At 40.0% G+C, this 23214-nt stretch overlaps 1 protein-coding gene across 3 annotated transcripts; it reads left to right on the forward strand.

Moving 5' to 3' along the window:
- Positions 1-939: 939 nt before the first annotated feature.
- PAPOLG (poly(A) polymerase gamma) lies at positions 940-18777 on the forward strand (the record flags this gene model as incomplete). Of its 3 annotated transcripts, none has more annotated exons than XM_082048872.1 (23): positions 940-1026; positions 4491-4646; positions 4723-4789; positions 5417-5498; positions 5582-5691; positions 6918-6971; positions 8013-8124; positions 8654-8743; positions 9341-9479; positions 9634-9706; positions 9789-9909; positions 10227-10311; positions 10698-10751; positions 11071-11190; positions 11504-11613; positions 12375-12496; positions 12587-12756; positions 13662-13768; positions 13846-14084; positions 14955-15026; positions 15601-15657; positions 16408-16521; positions 18606-18777. In XM_082048872.1, the coding sequence occupies exons 1-22, from the start codon at positions 1010-1012 to the stop codon at positions 16504-16506; spliced, it is 2256 nt and encodes a 751-aa protein (XP_081904998.1). In that variant the 5' UTR covers positions 940-1009. The 3 variants fall into 3 exon arrangements, with proteins under 3 accessions (XP_081904998.1, XP_081904997.1, XP_081904999.1); XM_082048871.1 differs by lacking the exon at positions 940-1026 and adding an exon at positions 1401-1475; XM_082048873.1 differs by lacking the exons at positions 940-1026; positions 9634-9706; positions 9789-9909; ... (10 more) ...; positions 16408-16521; positions 18606-18777 and adding an exon at positions 1401-1475 and having other exon boundaries at positions 9341-9483.
- Between the last annotated feature and the right edge of the window lie 4437 nt (positions 18778-23214).

The following is a 23214-nucleotide window of genomic DNA, read 5'->3' on the forward strand; positions in this document are numbered from 1 at the left end:
TTTATGTTTAACTTTTTGCATGCTCGAATGCCATCTAAAGGAGAATATTCCCAGGGGCTTCTGGTTGCTTTAATACGCAGGTTGAAATAGACAATGCAACAGACCATGTTGGCCCCAAGTGATAAATGGCAATAAGTTGTGGTGAGTACTCAAAACTACCTGCTGTCATTGACCATGTGTGTCAAATCTGCATCCCTGGGGACATCCCAGGCCAGGCTCTGAGCAACCTGCTCTGGTGAAGATGTCCCTGCTCATGGCAGGGGTGGCACTGGGTGGGGTTTGAATGTCCTTTCAACCCAAACCACCCTGCGATTCTCTATGATCCTCCCCATACCAGCTTAAGCCGAGCGACACTGAGCTCGCTCTCCCACACTCGCTGGATGAGAATAAATCGATATCACACAAGCGATCGCTCCTCTCTCTGAACGGGGTGTCGGGAAGGTGCGTGTCCCCGAGGTGAGGAGGGACACGCGTGTCCCCGGGCCCCCCCCCCCGCGGAGCGCCGCCCACTCACCGCCGGGTCCCCCCCGCAGCCCGGCCGGCCCCTCGGCGGGGGCTCTCAGGAGAGTTTCCCTCAACGCTTGAAAACGTCGAGGCGCCTCCTCGCCATGTTCTGGTTGAAAACGTCGAGGCGCGTCCTCGCCATGTTCCGGCGCAGCCTCCCCTCAGCGGGGGTGTCCCCTCCACGTCCCCAGGTTGGGCCACGGGGGCATGTCCGCCCCGGTGCGTTTCAGCCCGTTTCGTCCCCATCGGTGCCCATGAGGAGAGCGCGGCGCAACGAGAACATGAGGAGGGTGTCGCCTCAGCCTCGCGCCGCCAGAGGGCGCCAGGCCAGCCGAGCCGGCGTGGGCGTGCCCTCCCCGCCAAGCCCCGCCCCCGCCGGGCGCTCTCGCTCTTCTGATTGGCCGAGCCCCTCCCGCGGCGGTCGGGATAGGCGGTGGGCGCAGTGCGGAGAGTAGCGCGCGCCGTTGGGCGGCAGTTGGGCTGCGCGGGGAGCGCTGCGGGCGCCATGAAGGAGAAGTGCGGGTGAGGCGGCTCCTCCGGCCCCAGCCTCGCCCTCAGGGGCTTTCCTTGCCGCAGCGCCGTGAGGCAGCCTGGCCTGGCGCGGCGGGAGGCTGTGGGGAGGGGGGTTAGAGCGGGAACCTGAGAGAAAAGTCGTCTTTCAAATAAATGATAAAGCTTTAATGTGTGAGAGCGAGGGGTGTGGGGGCTCTGCGGGGTGAGCCCCGCGTGTGGGAGCGCCTGGTCGCGGTGTGGTTCTACGGGAGGTTCTTTGCTTTGTGTTGTCGCCGTCGCCTGGTAACGGCTTGGCCGGTTGTGCTCAGTTGGAGCTGAGCGCTGGACTTGAACGGAGCTCTGGTCCCGGGCTGAGTGCTGGTCTTAGGCCGAGCACCGCTCCTAGGCTGCCTGTCCAGCTTAAACTTGAGGAAAAAAAAGACCCGTGGTTTTGTCAGAATGCCGGCATCACAAAAAAGGTGCTTTTGCTTGGTAGCAGGTGTTACTTAAGCAAAGGTCACAGGGTTGGGGGTTGTTTGGTGTGTGTGGTATTTTGTGGACTTTTTTTTTTTTTTTTTGGTGGTGGTGTTTGTGTGGTGGTGTTTTTGTGCTTTTTTTTTTTTCGTACGTGTGGTGTTTGGGGTTTTTTTTCCCCTTGTTTTGTGTTTGTGGGGTTTTTTTAATTATTATTTTAAATTTTTCATCTGTGTGCTCAGTTTTGGTGATTCGGGAGCTGGTTTCCAGTCATTTCTCCTCCCAAGCAGTGAGGGTGGAAGGACCTGAGTGACATTTCTACTCATTTTGTAGCGGTTTAAAAAAAAGCATTTACAATGACTTCTCATACATAAGCGTAAGCATTGATGGCTGAAGGCAACTCCCTGAACTGCAATAGTGTAAATTTATGCATTTTCTCTCAGAATACGTGGAAGAAATGCTGCTGGCTTTGTAAAACTGTAACTAAGTGGCAAAACCTGGGGAAAAAAATCAATTTAAGTGAACTTCTTTGCATAGAATTGGGATCTATCAGAACATAAACATGTTGGAGTTGTTCACTGTGGTGGGCAAGAGTTGGCAAAATATTAAACTGCAACATATTTCTCATTTAAAGGATTGATGAGTAAGTAGTATGCCATGTATACTACTTTATGCCTTAACATTCCCTTTTTGTATATGCGTAGCAGTCTGCTACACTTGACAGAAGTTTTGTGGGGTTTAAATATATATATATATATAATTGCAAAAGGGGAGCATATTCTATTGGGCATAAGTTACTTTTTCAATAAAACTTTCCAAGTGCCATTTTCCGCAGCTTTTAAGTTGTGAAATCGAACTTTCAGTAATACATGCAAGCAACTGAAAAATATCAACTATTGACTAAAAGAACTTTATTATAATAATATCTGATATATCTAATCGATATTTTTCTCGAAGTAAACTTGTAATTATAGTCTCTGTAGGCAGAATGGGGCAATGAAAGGCAGACAGTTGCCTTCTGTACTCTAGAAAGACTCTGAATGCCAGCAAAGTCTAAACCCCATTCTTGTTTTGTGCAAACTTTCTGAAGTGCAAGTTGTACAATACAAATAAAACATGTAGGAAGTTGCTGCTGCAGGTGTTTTAATTTAGGTGTAATGCAGAGCAATTAAACATTCTTCTGTATTTATTATGAAAATGATATAATTGATGATATATATAAAAATAAAGGTCATTAATTTTTTTATTTATGAAGTGGAAGCTTACAATGCCTATGAACAAGGCAATTGGGTCAAGGCCTAGTTACACTTTTAAGTAAACCGCTGTTGTGACTGGGGAGACTGACTGATAGGACTACAGTTGTAATACCCCCCCAGCTTTTTGGAAAACATGTAGGAGAAAGATTGAAAAATGAGTTAATAGGAAGAAAACTAACCAAAACACCACCAAAAACCTAGATTACTAAAAATCTATGTCTGTAGTTGGATAAGCTCTGAGAGAAATCCATCTTCCTTCAATGGAGGAGTAAAGGTAGCAATTAGAAATAAGGAGCCATAATAAGCTGGGGTTTTTTTCTTAAAAAAACCTCAAGTGTTGAAGCTGTCTTGTGAGCACTTCATAATCCCATTCCAGCTGAAATGGGTCAGATACCTTCCATAGTTATATCTCTTGGCTAACCCAGCTAGTATTTGAAGTTGTCAATAAGCGAAGTAGAAAAATGTCCAGTTTGAATAATGGCATAATTAATCACTTTAGCCTTGGGGTCTGGACATGGACTCTTTGATAAGCACGATGAGTCATATGGACCTTTTAATGTTTCTCCCACTTTTGCTACTAGTGTTTCTGTAGAGCCTCTTGATACTTTAAGTACAGTTCTTACCTCCCTTAACTTGTGCTGCTTTATTTGCTAACATACATCACTTGGATTTGGGTAAAACAGGTGGAAGTCTGATGAGGAGCGGCTGAGGGAACTGGGGTTGTTCAGCCTGCAGAAAAGGAGGCTGAAGGGAGACCTTCTTTCTCTCTACAACTACCCAAAATGAGGTCATAGTGTGTAGGGTGTTGGTCTCTTCTCCCAAATAACAAGTGATAGGATGAGGGGAAATGGCCTCAAGTTCCACCAGGGGAGGGTGAGTTTGGATATTAGGAAATATCCAACCTATCCAACCCTTCCTGGGAAGGATATCAGGCATTGGAGCAGGATGCCCAGGTCAGTGGTGGAGTCACCATCCCTGGAGGGGTTGAATAGACACAGAGATGAGGTTCCTGGGGACATGGTTTAGTGCCAGACTTGGGTTAACAGTTGGACTCGATAATCTTGAGGGTCTATTCCAACCAAAATGATTCTCCAATTCTATGTACAGCTAAGCCTTTGAACTGTAAAAATAGAACTGTGTTAAGAGCATGAGGCAACATTAGCTGCAAATAGTTTGTTTTCATTAATATTTTCCATAAACAAAAGCAAGGTAATAATTTACTATACCAACTCTGTTTAACAGATTGCTTTGTTATAAGTCATCCCTCTACAATTAACTATAATGCCCTTCCAGAATCAGTAGAAGCACATTTAACTAAAAGAAGCCAGCATTAAATTGTCTTGTTTAATGTTAGTGGGAAGCTGATGGGAATATCCTTAAATCAAAATGGATAGGAAACTGCAAGGTGTACCAAAATTCTGCTGTATGTGGCATCAGCCTTAGTGGAATTCCAACCTTTTAATTTTATGGTAATCAGTTCTAACTGTCTGGATATAAGTTGTATTAAGATGGTAGCAACTTGGATATTTTCTTATATCCACAAATGTTTTTTTTAAAAAAGTAGTTGTGAATTCTAAGTTGGTGAAGTTGTCTAAAACTCATAAGCAGGATTTTTTTTTTTCCTTATTTATGTTAGTTCTGGGTAAAAGAGCAGAAGTTTATTTGAAAACCTGTAAGCTGAAGGGTGTTTTCCAGTCAGTTGTGGTTTGTTTTTGTTTTCATGATTATATTTTTTAAGTCTTCAATGTTTTATTTCTCCCACAGTACTTCCAGGCGTCAGAACCAGCAAAGAAACTACGGAGTTACGTCTCCAGTTAGCTTGGCGCCACCTGAAGACATTGATCGCGTTCAAACGCAGAAGTTAATTGAAGCAATGAAACCGTTTGGGGTGTTTGAAGACGAAAAAGAACTGAATCACAGGTATAACAAGACTGTAAAATTTGTTGATCTCTTGTGGGTTTTTTTAGGACAAACTTAAAGTGAATTTTCTTTACAGGCAGGTTGTTCTGGGAAAGCTTAATAACTTGGTGAAGGAGTGGATCTTGGAACTTGGAGAGAGCAAGGTAAGGACTTTTTATATGTTCTTATCAAAATAGCTGAAGCCTTTTTGTTCCTTTTAAAGGCCATCCTACTAGGATTCATGATAAAGTTCAACAGAGCTGTAGTAACTGCCATTGAAATAATGTATAAAACATACTGCAGAATAAGAACTTGAAGTCTGAGGCACTGAATAAATTTGTGAAGTGTCTCTATCAGTTGACTTGTAGCAGTTAACAAAGCTGAAACAATGTACTGTGGGGTGAGATAGATGGTAAATGGGCACTAATCTTGCCCCAAACAGCCTACAGCACTCAATCTACTTTGAAATTATTACCCTAGACTTGCCTTTTGTATAGCTCTTAGATTGTGTTAATTTATGTGTGCCTGCTGCAGGGAAGACTAATAATAGGTCCTAATTTGTGGATATTAATGAAAGGACTGCTACATTACTAATTCTTTTTTTGTGAGTTGCAAGCACTCGCTTCAGAAAAAGAATATAAGTCTATTAGACTTATAACTCAGTAAAGGAGAAAATATTGTCTATGGAGGCTGTTGTAGTCTTTCTACAGAACTTGTATGCTAGTTAAACTTGCATGTATGTCAATGTGTATCTTATATTCTAAAGTAAACTCCTTCTCTTCTACCCACAGAATCTTCCCACTTCAACAGCAGCAACTCTTGGTGGCAAAGTACTTACATTTGGTTCCTATAGGCTTGGTGTACACACAAAAGGTAGAATTTCCATTTTCTGGTCATAGTTCTAATGTTTGAAAGTGACTTCCAACAATAACACAAGAAATGGAATCTCTTTGCAGGTGCTGACATCGATGCGGTTTGTGTTGCGCCTAGCCATGTAGAAAGATCAGATTTTTTTCAATCATTCCTTGCAAAACTTAAACATCAGGAAGAAATAAAAAATCTAAGAGTGAGTAAGCTCTCTCCTTGATAGATTATACAACTTCTACAATAAGAATATACATGTTGAAGACTCATAATGGTAGTGAATGTCTTACAAACCAAAATTTTAAAAAATGGTTTCTGAGCACCTTCTAAAATACTATTTTATGCAGCATGAAAATGTTGAAGTCAGGCTTTGAGTTCCTTTCCCCAATGACTGCACATCACATAAGAATCTCTGTGGTACACTTGTCCCCTGCCCATGGTTTGGGAACAAGTCTGGTGTATCAAAAAACAAGGCTGTCCTTAGGAGCCTTACTTAAATCTTAGATGTAGTATGGGACTTGGAAATAAGGTAATTACATGCAGGAGGAGTCAGCCTGAAAACTAAGGGAGCTGAATGTGATGTGGGAAGGCTTCTGTCAGTACTTTTGCCATGGTGTTCCTCTGGATCTACTTTAGGATCTCTAGTTTATTCTCTGGGCAGGTTCTTCTCTGGCTGTTCAGCCTGAGACTTTGCGGAAGGGATGCACACTGTCAGTTTTACATAATGCCAATAGCAGCTGTGCTGTGAAAGTACAAAACTGCTTTGTAAAATCACCCTCAGGTGTGTATGTTGTGTACCTTGCATGTAAAACAACTCCTGAGAAGTTGCTCTTAGTGTAGTCTTCCTTGTGCAGGTATTTTTTAAAGACATCATATGCACAGCTAATGAGCCTTTATTTAGATGACTGTCACCTGAAAACAGGCTCACAGTGGGCTGCGGTGCGGTTCTAACAAGCGGTCTACAAAACCAAAAACTGTCCCATAAGGTAGCTGATAGCATCTCAGGCACAGGAGAAAAAAATACAAAAGACTAGTGCCCATTGTCAAATGTTGACAGAGTTTTTTAGATTTCTCTGGAGGTTAACCAGTAGTAAGAGAGCTATCTATCTAACCAGTAGTAAGGAATCTCCTCTTCTCTTCGCTACCAAGGTAAGTATCTTACAACCACTTATACTGATGGCTAATTGATTGTTGTTTGTTTATTATGATACATGATGAGCCTCTGCATCTCTTGGCTAAATAACTTTTTAAAGCTAGTATTAGTGCAGTATTAGCGCTGTACTGCTTGCAGCTTCTTAACAGTTTTTTTTGGTTTGGAAGCAACCCAGTCTTTATACTCAGTAGTTTAGCAGCGTAAATTCTGTATTTTAGGAAAAACATTAAAATAGCAAAAAGTGTTTTCTTACACAGCTATCCTCTCCTTTACAGGCTGTTGAAGATGCATATGTGCCAGTTGTCAAGTTTGCATTTGAGGGCATTGAGGTAAGCACTTAAGTTTTTTTTTCTTTGAGTAAATTTGTTTCTTGCTTAGGAATAGGACAACTTTTCCAGGGACCCGTGACTGTGCTATTTTTGACTGTAACCTATCCCAGAAGAAGATATTGCAGTAGAATTGGAGCTCACAGGAAAATAAGCCCCTAGGAAATCTGGCAAGAATGGGAACACCAGGGACATATTTTTCTAAACCTGTGCTGTACATCAGGCTAGCCTGCTTTTGAACAGTGTTTATCTCACAAGGACTGTGCAGAGTTAGAGGCAGTGTCCTTGCTTACTCTTCCTGGCTCTGACAAGGTGGCTTTCTACAGAGGGATGTGTGTACTGTAGTTCACCATATGAATCATGTGAGCAGGCTAAACGTTTTGTTGCAAATCAAAAATGAAGCAGTCATGAGACAAACAATCTGGAAAATGAGGAGTACTCAATTGACCCTTGCCAAGGTTTGTCAGCTGCAGGAATTCTTGGATCCTGAATACATCTTACACAATGAATAAAGGCCTGTGTGCTGTAGTTACTGCTTGGTATCACTATGATGAAGACACTTATTCAATTACCTCTTTGTGGCCTTTATCTGGTAGAGACATTCACAGAATAATTTTCTTGCCTCAGACTGTACTAAAAACCAGATACTTCAAAAGTACTTATTGCATAAAGAAAATGGTCTCTCCTTTGGTGAAGTATAGTTGAGGTGATTGAACTTACGTCTTAATTCTATGAATAATTTTAAGTTCCCTTTTAACAGAAATTCTGAGTTTAAAGTATCTTTTCTACTTAAAATAACCTCTCTTCCTTTCCCTAGCTTAAAGACAGGGGGATACAATGAAGGTTTTATAAGTAAAATACAGAACTTCTAGCAATTTTCTTGAGTTCTCTGGCAAATAAATATCTTGGGAGATGTATTTAGATTTATGTGACTATAGATAACAACGTTAACCACTCTTTTAGATTAGACTGTCCCCAGTTAGTGTGCCGTTTGCAAACAGTGCAGCATCTGAACTCACAGTTGGCACTTTTTTCCCTCTTAAGATTGATCTTGTGTTTGCAAGACTGTCTGTGCAAACTGTTTCTGATAATCTTGACCTCGGAGATGATTCAGGTCTGAGAAGCCTGGACATAAGATGTATACGGAGCTTAAATGGTAAGCATAATTACACTTAATTTTAAGTGTTACTAAAATTGGCATAGGATATGCATTGCACAACCCAAGTTTCTGTACAAGATGCAGAAACTGATCTCTTGTATACTTGGTATCTGAGGAGGTGGCAAGTGGGCCTTTTTTCCAAGGAGTTGTGTGTTTAGATAGATCTGTATTTCATGTTTCTTTGATCAATGTGTGTGCATTGTTCCAGTTTGCCACAGAAATTGCCTCAGATGAATAGGTAGAGCACCTGATAGAGAAGAATGAGTTGTAGTTCATTAAAACACCAAAAAACAAAAAACCCCAAAACCACACACAACAAACCTGAAGGCTAACTTGCTCACCGGTTACCTTAAGTGGTACTGAATATTATGTGTCATCTATAATTTTTGAGGTAATACAGAGCAAGTAATCCAAATTTGGTTTTGCAGACCTGAAGGTTAAACTGTAATTTGTTGATCCAATATCGCATAAACCTGACTTGTACCTGTTACTAGGAATGTCTGTACTTGAAATTTTTTTCTTGCAGGCTGCAGAGTTACTGATGAAATACTAGATCTAGTGCCAAACAAAGAGAACTTCCGGCTCACGCTCCGTGCAATTAAACTGTGGGCGAAACGTGAGTAATGTGATTGTTTGTGATCTTCAAACTTTTCAGATAAATAAGACCATTAGAAGTACTTCAGCTTCAGATAGCTGTTTAAATGACAGTTTTTAAACTAAACTGCAGGTTTAGTTTAGATTCATGGTCTGTCCGTGTGGTAGATTGTGTTTTTTAAAGGGGGGAGAGGAGGGAGTGCCTACAAGACAAGATGCTGTGTTTCTTGTCAGGAACCTGACTACAAATGATAAAAATATCTAGTTAAGTATAAAAGCTTAATACACATGGAATAAGAAAATACTGTTTGTGTGTGTGGCTAGAGTAAGTGGTAGAAGAATGGCAGAGCTTTTTTCTTAAGGGAAATTGAAGTGCAGCAGTAGCTTTAGCAGTATAGGCAAATTTCAAAGTAGCAGGATTCTGGGAAATGGTGTGGTGATGATTCTTCTCATCACTGTAAGGACCAACAGTTTTGGCCTCATTGCGCTGCAAAAATAGCAGACTTTGAGGGTGAAGTGTACTAAGTGTTCTATAGATTGTGAAGTTGGTGCTGTAAATTTGAAGGAATATACTTAGATATTGAAGGACGACAGGCTAACTACTGCGTATCCATTCCAGGACGTGGCATTTACTCCAACATGATGGGATTTCTTGGTGGGGTTTCCTGGGCAATGCTAGTAGCAAGAACATGTCAACTCTATCCGAATGCGTTGGCTTCTACTCTTGTTAACAAGTTCTTCTTGGTTTTTTCAAAATGGTAAGAGCTATTGTTTATTTTAATTTATATAAATAAGTAATGCTTCTAGAGACAGTCCTTTCTATAAGATCTACATTGACAACATTCAATCCTGCCCCTGAATTACATGGCAGAGTTTTAAACAGACAGTTAGTTACTGGCTTTTCTTACACAGGGAATGGCCAAATCCTGTATTGCTGAAACAACCTGAGGAGAGCAATCTTAATTTACCAGTATGGGACCCTAGGGTATGTAGACCTCGAATTCAGAACCCTTTAAACTTTATTTTAACCAAAACTGGTACTAAGTGAATTTATTTTAATATCATAGGTGAACCCATCAGACCGACATCACTTAATGCCCATCATCACCCCAGCCTATCCACAGCAGAACTCGACATACAACGTCTCTACATCAACACGAGCGGTAATGGTAGAGGAATTCAAACACGGTAAAGTTCTTTCCATGCTTATTATCTGATTGAAAAGGATCATTCTTGTGGTATGAAACCACATTGTCTGAATTGGTTGTGTTCTGTGAGGTGTTCTGCCCTTCTAGGTGGAACAGGTCTCTGGGAAGTGCACCTGTTGCAGGCAATAAGGGACCAGTTTTAGAATGACCATTTGTAGCAGACCTGCATCATGTCAAGAGAATTCCTGCTTTTTTATCTGACAATTACTGTTCAAAACCTTAATCTTGTCAAGTTTAGGTCTTGCTCTTCTCTTCTTAAAAACAAAGTGGTAATAAGGTTTTCCATTTTAATTGCAGGTCTTGAAGTGACAAATGAGATCCTCCAAGGCAAATCAGACTGGTCAAAGCTCTTTGAACCACTGAACTTCTTTCAGAAGTACAAGTAAGTATGAAATATGTTGTCTGAACTTGAAATAATTTACTTACTGGTTAGCACAGTGAGTTTTAACTATCAGTCTAAATAGAAGAAGCCATTAATATTTATGGAGAAGGAGGTAGTCATATGAATTTTGCTAAGGATAAGCATAGGGAAGATAGAAAAACTGTATGTTATGTCACTGACACAGTTTTTCTTAGAAAAAAATTCAAGTATAATATTTAGAATATAGCAGAATGCAATTATGAAGGATATAATCAATTTTTCTTCAGTTAATACTATGCAGCCTACAATCTGTCTTGTCTGGGAGTCATATTCTATACATTTAAGGCTGTTTTTGTTTCACTTAAGAAATATTAAGTCCTGAGCTAATATATTTATTTTCCCTCTAGACATTACATTGTTCTGACTGCTAGTGCCTCTACTGAAGAGCATCACTTAGAGTGGTAAGGTTTATTTTAAATGTGGGTTCAATACATAATTGAAACTCAATTAAATGTTACACTATTTTTGATAGCTGTATTGACAAGTGAAGTATTAAACTGTGCCAACTAGGCATGGAATACAGCACAAGGCGATACCATAAAAAGGCAACATCTCAAACGACTGTGTGTGTGAAGTAAAAATCTAGTATCTGCTCAGCTGAATGAAACTTATTACTTGATTGGTTAGCATTTTTGTATTAGCAGATTGTATTATAAAAAGGCATATAACTACTGTGCTGGATACAGTTAAAATTTAGTAAATATCTCTTCTTATTATTAGGGTTGGCCTTGTCGAATCTAAAATTCGTGTGCTGGTTGGAAACTTGGAGAGGAATGAATTTATAAATATTGCACATGTGAAACCACAGTCTTTCCCTGGCAACAAAGAACTCTGTAAACAGTGAGTTTCATTTTTTTTTTTTGACATACAATTTGGCCAATGTATTGTAACTTGTTTGTATTCATGCATCTCAGCTCGCCTGAGAGACTTCAGTTCTGTAGGTGTGAGCTCTGACAGGTGAGGTTCTGAGCACGTAAGGTCTTTTTAAAGAAGGGAGAACTTCAGAAAGAAGTACTCTGAGAACTTAAGTATGGGTTGACTCTATCTCTAACTGCTCCATCCAATTAAACTGTTTTGCTTGATCCCTTCTGAAGAATAGATGCTTACATCCAAATAACTGCATAAATGATGGCTTTGTGATCTGTCTTTTTAGGAATGGATATGTGTCAATGTGGTTTCTTGGACTTGTATTTAAGAAAATGGAAAATGCCGAAAGTGTTAACATTGATTTAACGTATGTTATACAGTCATTCACAGATACAGGTAAGCCTATATTTGGCTCTAGTCTTGTAGAGTTTAATTTTTTTAACCTAATGGAGGTTGCTTCACCAAGTGAATTGTGTTTCCTTTTGGCTTCAGCTATTAGATATTTCTATAGAGAGCAACATACAGAAGACTAGCCTTAAAAAAAACAGTTGTCAGTTGCTGGACTTTGCAAGTGGGAATTAACTGTATCGGGCTCTAAGATACATCGTGATAGTGTTTTTCCAAAGTATGTATGATATGATTCTAGAAATTTGAAAGCCAGTGAGTTGTCACTTAGTAATTACATGTAGTTTTGCATGTAGACCTTCATGTTCATCTTCTGTTACTTTATTTCTACATCTATCAAAAGTAGTAGTAGTAGTATTGTTAGATAATGATAGAATAAAGGGGTTTTCTCAACCAGAAAACTAGTGGTTAAGGACTATTATCTCCTTCAGGTTAAAACCAACTCAGATGTGAGCTGCATGACTAGCAAACAGCTGTAACACAGCACACAAACACACATTTGTACTTAAATAGCTGTTATGTATCTGGTCTGTACTGGATGTGAAATGGGCATCTTGGGTCACATTCAGCTTCCTGACACTCAGTGGAGTCCTTGGGTAGCATTTTGTGTCCAGTTAGGCTGGAAACTTCTTGCTCTTTGTTTAGGCTGGACAGACTGAAATGCTTCCTTTTTCTAAAGAAACCATATGTAACTTTGATAAATACCTAATGCAAACATCCCCACTGAGCTACAACACTTAATTTCATGTTAGTTTACAGACAGGCTAGCAACCTCAACATGCTAAAGGAAGGGATGAAGATTGAGGCAGCTCATGTGAAGAGAAAACATCTCCACTATTTTTTGCCTGCAGAAACCTTACAGAAAAGAAAGAAGGTATAACAATAATTTGGCTCTTGTTGGCAATATATTTTTGCTTTAGTAGTTACTTGAAGACTTCATTTTCTTTTTTAACTGTTGTTTCAGCAAAGCATGCCAGATATTAGTCAAAATGCTAGTGGGCTTCAGTGCAAAAGGACTTCTTCAGATGAAAACTGTTTGGACATTACCAGAGACATGGACTCCAGAACACTGTATAATTCCTCTTCATTAAATAAGATATCTAAATTGGAAACCTCTCCGGCAGAGACAGAAAGGTTAGCACCATAACCTTAGAACTGTGAAGAAGCTGCTTTTAACTGGCTCATAATGTGAATGTCTAGGAATTCTTGTTTGAATTGATGTAGATCAAAAGTATGTGGAGGGTTCTAATGGCTTCAGGAACAAAGTTGACATTTCTTTTAGGCACATGGTGGGAAACATGTTAAAGAAATCACTGAAAAAAATAATTTAATGTACAAGAACACATAGGAATGAAGAACAACTTGATACTAGAGAAATTATTTGGTCTTGAATATAAATCTACTTAGGTTAGTGTTTAACTTGAAGCCAGAGTATTTTACGTGTATGTAACTGTTCTTTCTAACAGAAAGTATGGTTAATGCCAAGTAGTATGAAGTTCTAATGAAGTGCTGAACTTGTTCACAGAAACTCTAGAGCTACTGGTGACTTAGTGGAGCAGTTTGGGAACTCTGGCACTGAAAGTGTCTGTCATTTCCTGGGAAGTCTGTCCATAAGCTACTTCAGCACAGGAGGAATATGTAATCTTGAGAGTTATAGCCCAATACTAACAAATACATAATGCTGCTGTGTTCAGGCTATTTGCTACTGTAGGAGTAGCATAAAAAATAAAATAGGGTGCGCATACAGGTAGAATAGATACATTCATTAAAAGCAGCACAGAGTGCTGGATATACCAAGCTGGAAAACAGTACCAGTACATAGAGACCCCCTAAACAAAATGTGTATGTTTAAATTTGTGGTCTGAAGTTCAGCAAAATGAAGGTATTGTGCTAGATTGCCTATGAGTTTGTGGTGTTTTAGTAGAGCTGTGACAATGAGGTAAGAAGTAGATGTTTGTCTTGCATATTCCTTCTGGAAAGGAAATGCATAGTATTTTTACAGACTAGCATTTTATAACTCCACTGTCTGCCTTTTACAGAAGTGTTGTATATCAGAGATCTAATAGTGCTAAAAATAGAGAGAAGATACTTCGTGTGGCTGTGCCATCAGTGTCTAAGGGATGCTCCATTCCTGTTATTGATTCAGGTATCTGTCGGAAGTGGTGGGTGGAATATGGTCTTTAATTTCATGGCTGAACTCTAAAAACCGGGTATTTCCTACAGAAATGGAGGCTACAGTTTCACTAAGAACACTGGGACCTCCAATTGGTTGTACCATTCCAGGATATAACACGATTGCTCAAATCAGAGCACATTTTGTCCAAGGACAGCAAGAATTGAACGGGACTCCAACTACAGATCCTAAGAATGCTGCACCTAAACGACCTTATTCACTGACGACTAAAGGACCTCATTCACCTACATCGGGAGAATGCCCCAAAAAAACAATGGGTAGAGAAAAGGTAAGGAAGGGGATTGAAGTAGTATTAATTATTTATGTCGAATGAATTAAATAACTGAGAAGAAATGCATATATACATTCCTACATGATTTAGAAATATAAGTTTAAGCGTAATGATAGTTTTATCAGGATGCAGATATGAGAAATTGTTTTTAATATAATGTATAACTATTAAACAATTTTTTTTTCAAAGATCCGGCACTAGTGACTGCTTCTGGTCTTGTGGGCAGGGTCTCTAAATAACACTGTACTTATATACTACCGCACTGACCAATTGCTGAATGAACTGGCTTATTTGGAAGCAGTTCTTAAAACAATTCAGAAAAAATCTGTCAAAATGAAGAGGATATGAATCTTATAAATGTAAAAGTATGAGCTAAATTTGTTCTGCCAGAGATGATTTTTGAATACCTATTGAGAGTTTTGCTGCTTTAGAAATCAGCAGCCTGCTCAAGAGGTCATCCACTGCTGAAATGACAGTGTGGAGTTGCTCATTAAATCTGGGTTTTGTGGAAGCTTTAGATTAATGCTCTATTTGTTTTATTGCTGTATATAAATCTCTTAAAGTAGCTGCTCCTGTGGCTTGACCTCTGATTTGAGGCAGGTATGAAGAACAACTAGGAATAAACTTAATTTTGACACTTGTAAAGAATCAACTTGCAGAACTGTTATCTAGAATTGAATATTTCAAGGTTTGGGTAGTAAGACTTTGAGAGGCTTAAGATTCCTGTGTGGTAATGGTGGTCTTGAATAAATGTTGTTTTAAGAGTGGCCACTAATAGCTCTGATGTGTTGACTGGAAGCTGTGCCAAAATACGAAAGTAATTTTAGTATAGCAATTACTTTGAGTCTGTGTATTCTGTTCTTCTAGTTAACTGGCCAGGATTCAGCATTTAAAGATGGTGGCAATCCAGAAGATATCAGGAGAAGATCTACAGAAAATGTAATTTTACAGTGATTTTATTCAGTGGTCTAATTGAAAAGCTGAACAGACTGTTCTCTTGCATAGACTACCTCACGTAAATACTTTGCATGTATATTAATGTAAACAAAAATATGCTTTTTAGTTTAACTTATTTCAGTCCTAACTTCCCAAATATTACACCTGTATGACCCGAATTTTAAATATTACTACTAGGTGATCTGTTAGTATCTGGCTTCTCTTTTTTTTTTTTTTTAAACCACTTCATTCACTGATGTAAACTAAAACTACCATAAAGAATAAGGCAACTGCCCTCTCACAGGGAGGATAAAGAGCTTTATATTTAGGGTAGCTTGCTACTGAAGCATAAACTCTTGAGGGCACACCCTCAGATCAAGATGTGGTCTTGTTGATAGAGTGGAGGTTGAAATATTAATACCTGAAATGCTGTATGTCTGCCTATATGGCCTAAAAAAATGGTGGAGATTGTCAATGCATATATTTAGTTTTTAAGTATCCCAACTGTCAGACCTTGCTCTTTCTTAAGTTGTCAATTTGACAATACTGCTTAATAAATCCCTTCTGGTTTCTTTAGGGTGTCTTTGCAGGAAAGGCCATGCTGATTCCAATTATCAGTACATCAAGATCACAGGTATTATTTATTGTGCCTTTGTGTTCATAAGTAAAGCAAAACTAGAATTTTCATTTTAGATGTGGTGGTTCTAAGTAGCTGGTAAACTTTTGCCTATTGTGCTTCCACCAAATTCAATAGCTGAACAACGACCTTCCAGGTTTACTCACAGCAGTGAAGCCAAAGCTTCCAAGTCTATTGAACTTCAAAAAACATGTTTCCATGAACTCAAACACTGACAGAGTTTCCTGATTTTCTTTTTTCTTAAGCAAAAAGATGTGAGCTCTTATTATCTTATATACTTGTATGTGGATTTCTGTGACAAGACTTGAAAACTTTGAAGTGTGTAAGTGGCTCTAACTCTTCTGTGTCATGTAAAATGTTATGAAGTTGAGGGTAATAAGACTGGAAGTAATCTGGAGCGTAGAGACAGTTTTCCTGGTCCATGGATCTGAGAAGAATGGGAGCTTCCTGTATTATGCTGTTGAGCAGCTTGTAACTTATTCCCCTCCTCAGAAATATAATTATCTTAGTTGATGCCAGGAAACAAATATGCAGAGGAGAAAATGCTCTTTCTGTGTAAAGTAGTGGTAACTAAACAAGTGGTGTGGTGAAAAAATCATTTTCTGTAAATAATTTGGGTTTGGGCAATACTGTTTCGGTGCATAATGTTATATTCAGCTAGGAATAGGTTTATCTGCTGCTACTTCTTAATTAATGAATTTAAAACTTCTTTTTTTTTTTCCCGTGGCATCTTTTTGTGTGTTGTAGAGGCTTTCCAGTATAGAACTACCAGATTCTTCATCTCCTGTTCCGACAAACAGTATTCGCATTATTAAAAGATCCATCAAACTTACCCTTAACGAGTAACCGGTATCTCATCAGGTAAAGATAAGTCATATTATCAATGTGTGTTGCAGTTACTAACAAAGTATGGAAGGTTCCTGTTGCCATACTGCGATTGGCCAGTTAAAAATCATGGTCTAATTTTATAGTATTGTTAGATGCTTGCTTCCTTTTGAACTACTCTTTGCATGTTCTTGTAAGTTATCTGTATTCGTCTTTTTAAAAGTCTTAGCTGTCACTAGCTGAAACAGCTCTTGAAAAAAGCCACAAAAAAAAGCCCCTGTCCTGTGACTTGGATTCAGAATGTACGTAAACAGGGTTAACTAGTCACTGCAACCACATTCTGGTTTCAAGTGTGTATGAACGTGCTTGTATGCATTTGTGCTTTCCTAGTTCATGTATGTATATTGTTCTTATCTTAAATTATTTTCCCGTTTGGCACTTACACTCCTGTGCATGTCACAACAGTGCTCAGCTTCCTCAAATAGTAGCTTTCCACTGTCTAGCACAGCCATGCACTGCACAAGCATTACCTCCCATGGAGGCCCATAAATAATGTCAATACTGAAGAAAATGCAACAGAGGATGCTACTAAGGTATGGAGATGATAGACATGTCCCATGCCATGTTATCTCATTTTTACCTTAAGACTGCTTCAGCGTGAGACTTGAAGTTTGTTGCTGTTGTCACTGGGTAGTAAAGCTGAACTCAGAACAGCAACTGGTATGCAGAAAGTGTTTTCAGATAAACCCTGAAAGTTGTTCCAAATGGTTACATGAAAACTTGTAGTAGTCTTAAGTCTGGTTCTGTAAACTGATAACACTGCTTACCCGGTTAAGTGCAATAGGGTTTTTTGAGGGGTGGGGAGAAATTCTGATTATATGAAACAAGTGTAATGTTATCTCTATTGTAATTTCTTTATAACTTGGTGTTTTTGTAAACGGCATTGTACATTTTTCCAGAGTATTTTTGTATGTACTGAAAAATACTAACTTCCAAAGAGAAATTTCAAATCTTCAGCCTCTTTTTTTTTTTTTAATGCAGATGGGATCTGCTTAAAAAAACCCCAAACTACTAAACCAAATATAAGGTGGGGGGGGGCAGTGCCCCAAAAAGCATATTTTACACAATGATAATGTTATGCTTTCCTGCTCCTAGTATTTCCAGGTTTTCAATTAACATCCTCTGTATAGTGCAGTTTGCAAACTGCATCGACAGCTGATGTCCCAGTTTACTATGTGGATGACAGATACCCCTGAATTCTTTCTAAACGAGTTGTTTGGCTTGATCAGAGCTCAGAATTGCTGTTTATCTTAAGTGTCCACCTAAAACCCTGGTGACAAGGCCAAAGGACCGTAAAGGAATAAGAAGAGGCACGGATCTTGCAAGGTCTTAATTCTCTAGCATTCCCCCAATGCTCGCATTCCAAACTTGTGGAGAAAGCATGACTGTATTTATCCCATTATACATAGTTTTTTCTTTAATACCTCTGGATTCCAACTTGCTTCAAGTGCAATTTATCTCATACAAAATTAGCCTTAGTGGGTTTGAGAGGCCTTATTCTTCCATCACCCCTCAAGAAAAACTAAAACTTAGACTTCAAGGCTTAGGTTTAGTCACAAGTTACGATTAAGCAGCAGAATCCATATTATTTAAGTGGCTTTTAGCAGAACTACACCTTGAGTTTATAAAATGGTTACCTCAGTTTTGTGACTTGCATTAAAACCACAGTATTTAAATATTGTCACGTCAGTGTACTAGTTACAGTATGTATACAACTTCAGCACCTGTGTAAATAAAAATCCATCATGAATTTGAAGGAACTAAAGCTGTAGTAGGTGATAAGATAAGCAGCAAAGCAAATATGAAAATTAAGTGTTTTGTAATAGTCTAAAACCCTGTAATATTACCATGCTTTTAAACAAATTATTCCATTTGAGTATTCTGAGACTGTTAGGGGCTGGTTTACCTTTAACCTCTATGTGAGCACATGCATTTATGCAACTAGTCTCAAACTAACTTAGCTAATGGTTATTGAAGTATATGTAAAGGTTATGCAGATCTTTTTTTTCTCTTGCTTTGCGGTTATCTTCTAATTGCCTTTTTTTCCCCCTCACTCTTAGGGTTTTAAGAAGAATGTTTAGGAAGATTTTTAGGTTACTAGCTTTTCGGACTTGATCCAGCATAGGTGAGATTGAACACTTTATTTTATTATATCCTGACTCAACGCTTGGCCCAGTGCAGAGTGCCATCACTGTTCTGGAGTTTCCCTGGATGTCGCAGAAGTTGGATACTGCCCCAGGACTATGCAGATTAGATTTCAGCTGTTTTAAATAAAGTTCAGACTGTAGTAATTCAACTTAAATGTTTCCCTTTGTTTACAGAGCAAGTCCTCTGTTAAAGTGATTGAAAGGAAAGTTACTCATGCGTGAAGACTCAGTGAGGGAGGCTCTTTGATATCAGACTTCCTGCAAAATTTCCTGTTTTCTGATTTCTTAGCTGGTTGCTGCATGTGTGGCTTGGAGGTCCAGGTGGAAGGGGTGAGGGATGCGCGATCAAGCTCCTCAAACAGGAGCAGCTCTCTATTGAAATTGTGTATGGTTAGCAGTTTTGAGCAAGAAATTCCATTGCAGGAATTAACGTTTCCTGTCGGTTTACTTCTTAGGTATAAGCAAAGAAAGAGTTACTGTGAAGTTACCTCTGCTTCTGCTGTTGCAATGGGTGTCCCTGTAGAAACTGAAAGTAATAGAATGCTTACTTTTTGCCTCAATGAATATGTTCTGGCTTCGGCTTGGGTACAGCAAAGGGAAAAAAGGTATCTTGAAATTGTTCATCTTGACTTTAGAAAGGAAGCAGCTTATTAATACATTAACCTTTATGTAATACCTGGTGACATAAGCTGTTTAGCCTGAAACACAAGCAAAAACTCCTAGCTGTGTTTTTGCGATTACCTCATCACACTTCTTATAAAGAGTCTGGTCCTCTGCACCGTTCCAGTAACCGAAAAGCTGTGGTTGCACCCGGGGCTACCGGCCGCCCTGGGCTGCAGTCGCTTCGTGTCCTGTCCCCAGAGCAAATCAGATTGCTGCAGGGGACACAGTGACCTGCTCCTGTGAACACAGGCACCTTCCTCTCCGGCAGCACCCCCGCAGCGCGTGGCAGCCTTGTCACTCCACTTGCTGTGGCTGTGGGGGCTGTTGTGGGTGCTGTGTGCCCTTTCCCCAGTGGGGAGAGGGAGAGGGGACCTGTGGCCCCAGCAGCCCACGCTGGGCTGGGTTTACTGCCGTAAGGCTGGGGGCGGGTTGGGGACCAAGACCTGCGTGTGCTGCGACGGTGCTGCTGGTGTGTGACGGAGCTGCAGGGCTGGGAGACATCCCTGGCCACCTGCTGGCAGGGCCTGGGGGGACATGGCACAGCCCCAACTTTCTGATCAGCTCAGTCTTTCCTCAAATCATGCAGGTCTAAGCAGAGTGCAGTGGGGTGTTTTCCAGCCTGGAGCTGAGAACTGTAGAATCACAGAATAGTTTGGGTGGGAATGGACCTTCAAAGCCCATCCAGTCCAAACCCCTGCCATGAGCAGGGACATCTTCACCAGCTCAGGTTGCTCAGAGCCCCGTCCAGCCTGGCCTGGGATGTCTCCAGGGATGGGGCATCCACCACCTCTCTGGGCAACCTGGGCCAGGGTCTCGCTACCTTCAGTGTAAAAATTTCTTCCTTGTGTCTAGCCTGAATCTCCCCTCCTTCAGTTTAAAACCATCGTTCCTTGTCCTATTGCAACAGGCCTTGCTATAACAAGTCAGTACCTATCTTTCTTAAAGGGTCACTCTTAAGTACTGAAAGGCTGCAGTAAGGTTTCCCCAGAGCCTTCTCCAGGCTGGACAACCCCAACTCTCTCAGCTTGTCCTCAAAGCAGAGCTGTTCCAGCCTCTGATGGTTTTTCTGAAGGAAGGGACCGGTGGGCTGTTGAGCCTTGGTGTGCTGGTCAGCGTGGGCTCCCGTTCCCCATGGTTGAGGGTGTTTTCAGCCCTCACCTACCCCTGGGGTGCCAAGCTCTGAGCATTGCCCAAGGGCTGAGGGCTCCAGGCTGCTGGACCTTGTGTATTGTTTTGGGTGGGATCTTAGCAAAACAGTAGTCTAAAGGGTTAATTTTTCTCTTGTTCCGGAAGATATAGCCTGTTGAGCTCTCAGCTATCTGACCTTCAAGAAATTGATAGAAATCAAGAAAATCAAACTGGGACTGCTTATCCTTGGGCAGTTCCTCTTTGCTGGGAAGACCCTGTCTGAATCATCCTGCTCTCTTTACCCAACCTTGTTTCTTATTCACACCTCATCTCTTTTTTTCGTTTCATCTGATCTCAGACTTTTGCCTGCCTTCCTTTCTCTCTGATAACTCACATCTTCATTTTTCACCCAAATCCATCTTTTCTTCTTCTGCATTTGAACTGGGTGGCACTTTATTCTGTGCTGATGGACTGAAAAAGTCCCAGGAGTCCTGTAACTAGAAGCGAAATAACCTACCTTGTTTCAGCCTGACAATCAGCTACATACTGCAGGGCTGTCCAGCTCATTCTCTGCAGTATCTGCAACAAAGATGAAAATTTTGGCTACTGAGCAAGTCTGGCACGCATGTATAAGTTCAGCCTTCCCATAGGTTCAACACATGCCCAGATGTGTGGTTTTTCAAAGGAAGAGTAAAAAGTCCAATAGTGACACCAGCACAGCCTCTGTGCTAAATTTCATGTCCCTCTTTCTGAAATGTGGAGAAGAGTTTCTTAATAAAAGTTTTAAGAATTCTTTGAATATAGTTAAGGCAGCATCTGTTCCCCATGACTCATTCTTAGAAATTACCGAGTCATTTTTGTTCTGTTTTTCCTGAAAATCAGCTGGAGGCGCAGTATATGTAATCATATTCCAAATAAAAGTTTCTGGCAAACTTGGAGTAACTGAGAATGCGGCCTTAAAACAGGAAGCATTGACTAGCTGTAAACAACAAAGTCCATTGGTGGTAATGTGACAAAAATAAAACACAGTACCTACTTGCTACAGCGTTAACTAAAGTTAGAAAATGTTGGAATTTCTTTTGTCCATGCGGTTTTAATTCTGCTCTGTTTTTCCTGTGTTCTTGTGGCAAGAACAGAGATGTAAACACTATACTGAAGTGCATGTACACAAAGAAGGGCTGAGGGGTTTTTTAATCACTCAGTGATTTCAACATCGCTTTAGTGTGTTTGTTGTGGTTTTTTTGTCTGATTGTTTTTACTTTAATTTATTTGGTACCAAATCTGCGTGTTATTACATACACCCTTTTGTACTGCTTGAGCAGAAAGGTATAAACCTGTCATTGTGAGCAAGCCAACAGATTTCTAATAACTAAGCTGAAGAAGTAATAGCTATTTTAAGTTACACATTTTCTATTGTCCCAAATGAAGCAAGCGTTAACTGTTGGGAAACTGAAAGCTGGTCCTGCTTCTGAATTATATATATATGAAACCAGAAGTCTTGAAGTATTTCTTGCAAGACTCAAAGCTGGTCATTACATTCACTTCTGGTTTTGTCTAGATAGCATATGTGAATTTTCCCCACGCATTTTGAGTGGTTTTACAGGTCTTTACCAATCCTGTACCTTTTCTGCTATGTAGGGGAACAGCTGGTGGTAGAATCTGTAAAGCAACCCAGTGTAGGTTTTGTACAAATATAACAAAAAAACAAGCAAAACCTCCCTACCCCAACAAAAAAAACACCAGAGTCTGTCAACTCGTGAATAGGAAGATCACGGATGCAGCTTCTGTATAGTGATTGTTTGCAATACTTTAGTTAAGAAAATCAAATAGGACAAAAATATCCCTCTGGGAGTCACATTTTGAGGAAAATAGTTATGTTGCAAACAGCTAAGTACTAGCGATGAGAAAGCAAGGGAATCCCCTGTTTCTGTTCCCCTGATCGCCCACTAAACAAATCACTGGGTTACACCAAATGGTAAGTTGCAGAAGTACAGAGATGTTTACTTTTCTGTAATTCAGGGCTAATTTTTAGCATATGCCTGTAAAATTATAAATCTGCTTACTAAATTATATTTCTCCTACAGAAAAGAGTGATCAACAGTGTGTTAATTTTCTTTCCCGTTCTTACATGTTGTGATTTCAAGTGGGGAAACCTCAGTAAAGGTAATATCTCAATATTCTTCAGACTGTGCTTATTTCAAGTTGTTTTCAGTTCACCTTTCAGTAACAAGTAAGCTGAGATGGATTGTCCAGAAACCCAAGCGTGGAGCTCAAAGAGAGGTTCGTATGTTCAGACTCAGATCTTCAAGTGTGTGTGTGTGTGTGTGTGTTCAGCCTTAAAGGTCATCCCTGATCTCAGGGGCTGTGATGTCACTGGGGAAACCCTGCTGCACTTTTGTTTGTCCTTGTGTGAAGGTCTAAAAAAGTCAAATAAAAGCAAAGTAACTACTTTTCTAAGTTTAAGGCTTCGGTACAGACACTAACCACAGGCTCATAGTGATTCCTAAGCAGGACTCCATTATTTCATTAGCTCCTGCTTGTATGTGAACTTGGGTCTCTGTCATTGTTCCTTTTACTTATGTTGTTTTTGTTTTCAACTACTTACTTAGGAAAGTTTTTGTTGAAAAACATGGGATGATCTTGTATTTGTTAAGTAGTGGATGCCACTGACACTAATGTTTAAAATAACTTATTATCTGAAATAATTGCACAGAGGATTAACCAGGGTGTC

Source organism: Streptopelia decaocto (assembly GCF_964273445.1).
Source record: "Streptopelia decaocto genome assembly, chromosome: 3".
NCBI classification, from domain to species: Eukaryota; Metazoa; Chordata; class Aves; order Columbiformes; family Columbidae; genus Streptopelia; species Streptopelia decaocto.